The 10,119-nt window shown below is 36.2% G+C and overlaps 1 protein-coding gene across 1 annotated transcript; it reads left to right on the top strand.

Moving 5' to 3' along the window:
* The first annotated feature begins 5,707 nt into the window (after positions 1 to 5,707).
* On the top strand, positions 5,708 to 9,635 carry LOC125655580 (uncharacterized). Its single transcript, XM_048885910.2, has 5 exons — positions 5,708 to 5,856; positions 6,141 to 6,278; positions 7,386 to 7,517; positions 8,155 to 8,272; positions 9,240 to 9,635. Exons 1-5 carry the CDS (start codon positions 5,793 to 5,795, stop codon positions 9,472 to 9,474), a joined length of 687 nt encoding a protein of 228 aa, XP_048741867.1. The 5' UTR covers positions 5,708 to 5,792; the 3' UTR covers positions 9,475 to 9,635.
* Positions 9,636 to 10,119: the final 484 nt, after the last annotated feature.

The following is a 10,119-nucleotide window of genomic DNA, read 5'->3' as shown; positions in this document are numbered from 1 at the left end:
GCCAAGAACGGCCTAACAATCGGCATGAAACACACCAGACAGCATTTGACCCAATGATAGGTTGTATTGACGAACTAGATCGTTATAACGACCATAGAATTTGCGAAATGCTGACTTCAATCGAGACTGTTGAAACCCCTGTATCACTGTGATCAACTTGTTTGTATGTATAACTGGCCTCGATTTAAAAACTGACCATACGCAGAACAAGCTCTTGCGTATCGAATCAGATGATAGATATAAACACTATATACAGGTGATAATGGAATATTGTTACATAAATATGGGAAGTTGACGATGGAGAAGCTGAAATAATCCCGTTTGTCATACAGTTGAGTTGAAAGTTTGCCGTTAATGTCTACTTTCAATAAAATATCTAAGTATGGAGCAGAAATGGACGACTCTGTGGCATCTTTTATTTCGAGCTCACAGGGATATGTCGAATCGACATATGAATGAAAATTATTATTGTTAATAGACAAAACGTCCTCGATATATCTAATCGAATCGACGTGAAAGTGATTATTGTTCATAGATAAAACACCATTGATATAATTATCTAAATGTCGAGTTGAAGTCCACAGCAAGAGATTTTTTCTTCTCACGTAGAGTTCCTGATTGACAATATCTTCGTGATCTTTGGTTATCAGGTCTTTCAACAGTCTGTTGGAATTCCCATGGACATGAATAATTATTGTGTTCCTTTGTTAGCTGACTTGTTTTCATATTCTTATGAAGCAGAGTTTATTCAAAAGCTTCTACATTAAAAGAAAAAAATCTCTTGCTGTGGCCTTCAACTCGACATTTAGATAATTATATCGACGGCGTTTTATCTATCAACAATAATCACTTTCACGTCGATTCGATATATTGCTGTGAACTTGAAATAAAAGATACCACAGAGTCCTCCACATCTGCTCCGTACTTAGATATTTTATTGAAAATAAATATTAAAAACTAACAACTCAACGTTATGACAAAAACGGGATGATTTTAGCTAATTCTTCATCGTCAACTTCCCATATATGCAAGTACATGTAGCAATGTTCCATTATCACCAGCATATATATGGTGTTTATATCTCTTAGTTGATTCGATACGCAAGAGCTTGTTCTGCGTATGATCAGTTGTTGAGTAGAGGCAGGCTACTGACAAACAAGTTAATGGCACAAGGGTTCCAACAGTCTCGTTTAAAGTCGACATTTTGCAAATTCTCTGGTTGTTATATAATGATATATTTTGCCAATACAACCTGTCATCGGGCCAAATGCTGTCTGATGTGTTTCATACCGATTGTTAGGCCGTTCTGTAACTTCATGGCACACTAATTTTGACTACGTATTACACCGTTTACCTGATCAAGAAATATGGCTTACGGCGGATGAGACCGGTCGACAGGGGATGCTTGATTTGCCTAGGCACCTGATCCCACCCCTGGTATGTCCAGGGGTCCGTGTTTGTTTGTGTTCCTTATAGGAGTTATGAGATTGATCAATGTTCGTTATCTTCACCTTTCATGTAGTTGGTCTCTCTAAACTTTTTACTGCGCACATGAATTGAATTCAATGGAAGAGAACAATTAATAATTCAATTATTGCGAGCATTATTTTAATCAATGCGCGCAGTAATTGGATTATTGCTTTCTTCAAATAAATTAAATAGCGCGCATCAATTCAATTGTTGGTATCATTAATTCATTTGAAGAGAGCAACAATTCAATTTAGCAGAATGATTAATGGTATCAACAATTCAATTAATGCATGCGCGCAAAAATTCAGAATTGATCATGAAGATATAATTAATTATTTGAAGAGATCTTTTAACTGAATAGCTGAGCCCATCAAATAAATTGATAATATCTTCAAATAATTAAAAATTTCTTGAATTATTTTAGCTTATGTTAATTTGGTGCTCCACATGACTAATTATCATCGGCCGCAGGAACCGCCGATCTATTTAATTGTGGCTGTATTAAAAAGTGCACATGAGGAAATGAGAAATCATTATCGATGATTTTTGTTAAATAATCTCTTATCAATAATGTGTAAAAGTTCTTAATAAAAGATTTTTAAAAGTATAATTATAATGATAAGTCTTGATTACGGTCATCATATATTTTATGCAACAAATACTCTACAGAATGGCATGTGTAAAATACAAAAGCAACTCATTCATAAGTGAATTGATAAAACAAACGTTATTTTGCTACAGTTGCAAATATCTATCTATATTATGTATATTTTGGTGATTACTTTATTTAAAATCCGCGAGGTACAAAGGCACGCACAGTTTAGCCAGTCCAGCAAATAATATCGTCATCATCACGTGACGCACACACACACACACACACACACACACACACACACACACACACACACACATATATTTCAATACCTATATACATATTGCCTTGTAAGCATGGGCGGATTCAGTTTAGAGGGGCGTAAAAAAGGGGGTCTGTTGGTCGCTTTTATGTCCCCAAATTGCCCTGATGGGGATCAAAGGTTAAGGAACTCCCGTGTTTAATGAAATCTGGTGTAAAACTGATATACTTTTCAAGTACAATGCAGCAATCTAATTTGGGAATAAATATTGTTTCAGTTTTTAAACTTCATCCATTCATGTTTGATAACGTTGTTGGTTCCCCGTGGGACGTCTAATGCATCTTTTCCATAGGCAGACTTGCGTGCCGTTCGTATCATTTTTTAGAGATGTTTACTTTGAATCTCCTTCATATACGTGTTGCACATAACACTTGTAAATTTAAGATCTTTTGAGGCGAACCTATTGGTTTTAAGGAAGTACTCTACATCGTCATAATGGCTGACTTCCTTTTAAAACATGGATGAAAATATAAATATCACCAGTATAAATTTTGTCTATTCATTTCACATAGCGTTCCCTAACTGAGTATCTCAGTATGTTAGCACGTTGACTACAGAGCTGTAGGTCGCACTTTCAAGTAAGCAGGGGTTCTAAAAATAATTCACTTTGTTTTCTACTATAATTGCATTTTTTGACTAAATAAAGAAACCGATTTGTTTCAAGTTCTGCTGCAATTTTAACCGGACATAATATTGAAACATTAAAAACAAGAGGCCCATGGGCCACATCACTCACCTGAGTCACCTTGGCCCATATCTGAAGACTTTCCATATATATTTGAATGTAAAACCTTAGTCCCTATTATGGCCCAAACTACCCTTTGCAAACTTGAATTTACACTATGTCAGAAAGCTTTCATGTAAATGTCAACTTCTTTGGCCCAATGGTTCTTGAGAAGATTTTTAAAGCTTTTTCCTATATTTGTATGTAAAACTTTGACACCCCCCCCCACTTGTGGCCCCATCCTACCCCCCGGGGGCCATGATTTGAACAAACTTGAATCTGCACTATGTCAGAAAGTTTTCTTGTAAATATCAGCTTTTCTGACCCAGTGGCTATTGAGAAAAAGATTTTAACTATATATTTGTATGTAAAACTTTGATCCCCCCTTGTGGCCCCATCCTACCCCCGGGGGCCATGATTTGAACAAACTTGAATCTGCACTATGTCAGAAAGTTTTCATGTAAAAATCAGCTTTTCTGGCTCAGTAGTTCTTGAGAAGAAGATTTTTCCTATATATTTGTATGTAAAACTTTGATCCCCTATTGTGGCCTCATCCAGCCCCCGGAGTCCATGATTTGAACAAACTTGAATCTGCATTATGTCAGGAAGCTTTCATGTAAATCTCAGCTTTTCTGGCTTAGTGGTTCTTGAGAAGAAGATTTTAAAAAATTTTCCCTATATATTTGTATGTAAAACTCTGATCCCCCTTTGTGGCCCCATCCTACTCCCGGGGGCCATGATTTGCACAAACTTGAATCTGCACTATGTCAGAAAGTTTTAATGCAAAAATCAGCTTTTCTGGCTCAGTGGTTCTTGAGAAGAAGATTTTTAAAGATGTTTCCTATATATTTGTATGTAAAACTTTGATCCCCTATTGTGGCCCCATCCAACCCCCGGGGCCCATGATTTGAACAAACTTGAATCTGCATTATGTCAGGAAGCTTTCATGTAAATCTCAGCTTTTCTGGCTTAGTGGTTCTTGAGAAGAAGATTTTAAAAGTTTTTCCCTATATAGTTGTGTGCAAAACGTTGATCCCCCCCCCCTTTGGGGCCCCATCCTATCCCCGGGGGCCATGATTTGAACAAACTTGAATCTGCACTATGTCAGAAAGTTTTCATGTAAAAATCAGCTTTTCTGACTCAGTGGTTCTTGAGAAGATTTTTAAAGATTTTTGCTATATATTTGTATGTAAAACTTTGATCCCCTATTGTGGCCCCATCCGACCCCTGGGGCCCATGATTTGAACAAACTTGAACCTGCATTATGTCAGGAAGCTTTCAGGTAAATCTCAGCTTTTCTGGCTTAGTGGTTCTTGAGAAGAAGATTTTTAAATGACCCCACCCTATTTTTGCATTTTTGTGATTATCTCCCCTTTGAAAGGGACATGGCCCTTCATTTGAACAAACTTGAAAGCCCTTCACCCAAGGATGCTTTTGGCCATGTTTGGTTGAAATTGGCCCAGTGGTTCTGCAGAAGAAGTCGAAAATGTGAAAAGTTTAACAGACAGACGGACAGACAGACAGACAGACAAACAGACAGACAGACAGGCAGACAGACAGACGACGGACAAAAAGCGATCAGAAAACCTCACTTGAACCTTCGGTTCAGGTGAGCTAAAAACCCGATAATTCAAACATTAAATCTATTTTAAACAAGCTCTTTCATAAATGATAGTATTAGTGCTTTTTAATAAGTAAAACATTCAACTTGTTTCTTAAGGTTGTTTCCATTTTTAAAGAGACTATATCATATTACAATGTCCGTGTGTTTCTTTAGAAATAATTTTGTTGAATCTTATGCCCAAAACAAGATATCGTACAGAAATAATGCACATATATTTTTATAGATCTATTATTTAGATAAGTGTATCTCTTAGTATCTTCTATAGACTGTGATTTTATATCAAGTGTACTAGCTTAGTACCTTAGTGCCAAGGCTATTTGAATGAATATTTACAAGCCACCGATGTCCTCGCAAACCATATGCATGACTGTATGGTCCTTGTATAGAATATGGAAAGCATTCTATGTTTAATGACATCATCATAACTTTTAGTGAGCTTCAATGTAAACTCAGCTACGAAGTGTAAATCTAAATATCTACTTTATTGTAAGACGCCAGGGTTAGTTTATTTGGGCACTGGGCCGGGCACTATGTGCTTAAAATAACATGTTCTTCGTTTGGTTTCTCCGTATTTATCGTGTCCTTTGTTAGAGGCGACATGCAGTTTTGGACAAAATACCATTGTTTTGTTTTGCAGAAAAGATATTTTGGTATTAATGATACTGTTCTTGACATTTAGATGGATATTTTTTTCATTGTTAATGAAGCACTTCGGAATCAGCTACAACATTGCGACAGACAATATATTCATCCCAGAGCCGATTGTGGAAGAACAGGTGAATTGCGGTATGATGTTTTTACCGGTAGTGGATATATATAGAGAATTTAAGCTTTGTCTTATTTGACAAATTGCATATTAAAATAGGAAATCCCACTATAAGTGGATGAAATAAATAACCGTTTTCGGCACAGAAATGGAACAAACACGTAACACAACCCTTATAAAAGACACAGAATAATTCTCCTCTTCACTCCGATTCCATCAAAATCAAAGAGTAGTCTCTTGAATCAAATCTTCGTAATTTCAATCATCCTTTGCAAAGAGCGTCATTATCTGAAGATGGGTGTTTTCTATGTATGGAAGGCAGTTCTTTTACTTTGCTTTGTATCGACCATCTCAGCTGGTATGTAATATTATAAATGTGTTGTAACTCACCAATGACTTTTCATAAAATGATACTTTGTCAAACACCAAACCATTTTTGTTTTACTATTATACTTTGAAAACACTAACAATCTAACACTGATTTATGTTTATAAAATTATCACCTCTTTACGAAATCGTTAAAACTGTGTGTCTTAATTAAAATAATCGGGTAATCAATTTAATATGATAGTGTCCAAAGGAACAGCCATGTCTGGTCTACCTATGATGATGTTGATTGTGCGTTTGCTTATTTTTGCGTAGTTCATTGGCCAGACGGAACATATACTTTGATCAAATCAGATGCCGGATGTCCATCGAATTGGCTGGAGGGATGGCGATTTCAGGACAATGAAAACGACAATAACAAGAACAAGATAGATGTCGGAAATTACTTCTTTGGTAAGCAGTTTCACTGGTAAAGCGAAAAATCCATTGTCATACGTACATCAGTTTCAAATGGCTTGGGTCACTTTTCACCTTTAAACAATCCGAACTTCTTTCATTTGTACATAAAATAGACAAAACATGATTTTTATTGAAAGTTATAACTCAATATGGGATTCTTATTTGTGACGTTACTAGGAAACCCATAAACACCGTACTCTCCGCACATAAACGTGATTTCTGAGAATTCTGGTAATTTCATTAATATACTCTTGATAGAATATTTTTGGTGACCTCTAACCTTGAAATCCATGCATTCTTGTAAAGGACCTTATCTCACAATCTTCGGGTTTGTTTTATATTTCATGCTCAGTCCTGCTACATGTTCATCATGAATGCAATCAACTTTTTTCGCCCCTGAGATAATATTTTAGAAGGTACAATTTCCGAATTACCCTATAGTTGCTCCCTTTTGTTGAACGGACGATAAAATGCAAAACATATTTTCGTCCACAATGCGGTGGGCATTCTTTATCCATAGTTCCGTGCGCTACGCTTGCATAACGCGCCATTTAGTGAGAGAATGATGCGGTGGGTACAAGCACCCGAACTGAAATGAAACTCAAATTTAGTGCCTTTATGAATACTTGAGATAAAATAGATTAACCATCCATCTTTGCTATAGGTAACGATCGTTTCGAAGAGGAAATGAATCATAATTATATATTTAATTCCACGGCCTAAATTCAAACAATCTCTTTATGACATTTTCAGCCTGTATACTGCCGGCTAATGTAAAGAAAATATCCACTTTCATAACATTTATTGCCGTGTAGAATTAGGCGCATACATGTACAACTTGTATACAGGGGCTCGTCACGAATTGACCAATATAGAATAGACGATGTCAAATTTTGAATAACACAAACATTTCGTGACGAGCCCTTGTGAGAATACTGAATGTACCTCCATCACAGAAGAACTGATATTTCGGAAATTGCGTATTGAACATTGTATAATACAAATATTGCTAAATTTGAATACTATTCTTACTGTTTTACTTGGTTATAAATAATGAAAATCTAGGGATTGCTAAATTTGAATACTATTCTTACTGTTTAGGTATAACTGAGCAGAGCCCTAGCAATTTCAATTTCTCCTACTGTACCAAGGATCCTCAAGATTTTAGCAACGGGAAAAAATGGCCTCCTGGAAGTTACTGTATCATTAGACACGGAAACGCATGTCCTGGAGGTAATGAAACTTTGTTGTCTTGAAAATCCTCGGGGTTTCTAATGCATTGATCCTGAAGTGAAAATCTATAGAATCTTTCAAAGATCGTTTGGAGAATATCCTAGCGAACAACCTACAGGCATCTGAAGTATGGACACTACCCCCCACCCTTCTGGTTTTTTTTTTTTTTTGCGTCGATAATTTCTCCGAAATGTGTGGATTCCCTGTCTATCTCATCCCACTTTCGCTATATGTAGTCGTTTCACGGTTTTAGCAAGCTTTAGAGATTGACCTTCTTCCGGTATGATAGAATACATAGTATGAATATATTCACGATGTCATGACTGCGAAATTGCAGTTCATATGTAATATAGTAGTTCATGTGTGACGTATACATTGCAGTTGATATGTGATATACATGTGTGACGTATACAATGCAGTTGATATGTGTGACGTATACATTGCAGTTGATATGTGTGACGTACACAATGCAGTTGATATGTGTGACGTATACATTGCAGTTGATATGTGTGACGTATACAATGCAGTTGATATGTGCGACGTATACAATGTAGTTGATATGTGTGACGTATACAATGCAGTTGATATGTGTGAAATATACAATGCAGTTCATGTGTGATGTTTATTTTGTGTTTAGGTTTCGAAAATGGAAGCATTTTTTGGGATGACGAAAACGACAATAACAAGAACAGTGCTGGCGGAATATTACCAAGTGGACAATTTAAACAAGACACGCTGATTAACTATTGCTGCAGGTATCTGTCAGTCTGTCTGTCTGTCTGTCTCTCTCTCTCTCTCGTTTTAAAAAATCCTTTTTTCAAAAACATTGGACACATCGTAACTTATCAATCAGTATAGTGTTAAGAAACTGAAGTCCTGTTTTGAATTTTATGGACAATACCATGAATTATTTTAAACAATAATTTTGCAAAAGTTGAGTGTTGAAATGAATACTGGTCACGTAAAGTAAGGTTATATCATATAACGAACGTCATTTGATTAGATTTAAAAAGTACAATTGGAAATAACCAAAATTGCTGGTTCTGTGGTGTTTTTGTTTCAGTATCCGACATTGTGAAATTGGGATTTCAAATACTACATACATATTTTGATTCGAGTCGTAGTGAGTTGACGTAGTTTGCTTATATATAAAAAAAGTTAAACCTGGAGATTTCTATATAAACATCTTTAAAAAAATTAACTGTTAAACACTTGTACACGTTAAATAGGCATGAACACGCTGATCCGTTGAATAGATAGTGTGTAAAATTTTGATGCAATTGTTAGATAATACTTTGAAGAAGTATAGAGAAAATAAACTATATAGTTTACCTACTTTAGTTTATTTTTTGGCGTTATACGGATCAATATTTCGCAATTTCTTCATAGCGAGTGCAATATATGCTACAAACAATGCCATATACACTGCTTCATTTGCTCGTAGCACATCTGATAAGATGGGTATCTTCCCCGGAAAGACAATGACAATCAACATGATTCATTCTTAGAGAAACATACATGCATTGCCATATACTGATATTGACCTCAATGGTGCCTTCACTGCGAGCCAAATATACATGTAACGGATTGATATTTGATACAGTAAAACTAAAGTGTTCACTGTTCAAAGTAGAAAAATCACATGTTGCAAAAATTTTGAAGGCACAGCATGCACATCGGTACATGTGGTTGTGCTAACACCTTATTTTGATTTTATTTCAGGAGAGACGGTAAATTCAGTTCACCAATCGAGCTGCCGACGTCCCAAGCATTCCATCTGCTTAAGTTTATCTACCCTTGCCAGGCGGTCAAAGGAATGTCCGTCAAGGAGATACGAGTAGATTTTGACGACGAAAATGACAATAATAAAAACCAGGTGCACGAAATGCATCCCGTTGGATCGCACCCCGGTAAACAAGACAACACCCTCATTTACTGCTACTATAGCCCAAAATAAGAATATTGTCATCTTACAAAGTCTAGCTTCTCTGTTGTCTCAAGGCCTTGATTAGTATGAGATTTTCCGATACCATGTACATGTACGTGAAATATTACGATTTAGCAAAATCTTGATATACATGTACTTTTATTTATTGCAGTAAAACTTTCATACTTTGATTGGAAACTTATCTTTATTAGGATCCCGTCGGTGGGCGGGAACCTTCAGGCCTGCCTCCGTGCATTGGCAGTTTTACCGTGTTTTTTTTTAACTATCTCTGCAGCTTTTGGATATTATATTGGGTTACTATGGTGTCCTGGTATGGCCATTTGTATAGGCATGCCTGCGTTAATCACAACACGCCGTCACGCCAACATGCAACGCGCCTTTACGCTCAATCTAATTAAAATCAGATCCTAGATACGCTCACAAAGTATACGGCGCGGATCCAAGAAGTCTGATTTTAATACGCAACTTCTGAGATATCAGCTCTTCTGTGATGGAGGTACCTTCAGTGTTCTGTTGAACGATTGGGTGGGCACAAGATGTATACCTATACTATAAACTAGCTGTGTAAATACGGATAAAATTAATGAAAATGTAAATTTTGTTTATATCAGCTGTCGGTATACACTAAACTGACCATATCAAGAATAATATTTG

Source organism: Ostrea edulis, chromosome 7 (genome assembly GCF_947568905.1).
Source record: "Ostrea edulis chromosome 7, xbOstEdul1.1, whole genome shotgun sequence".
Classification (NCBI taxonomy): Eukaryota; Metazoa; Mollusca; class Bivalvia; order Ostreida; family Ostreidae; genus Ostrea; species Ostrea edulis.
The sequence above is the reverse complement of the archived record's forward strand: the minus strand, read 5'-3'. Positions and strand labels throughout refer to the sequence as shown.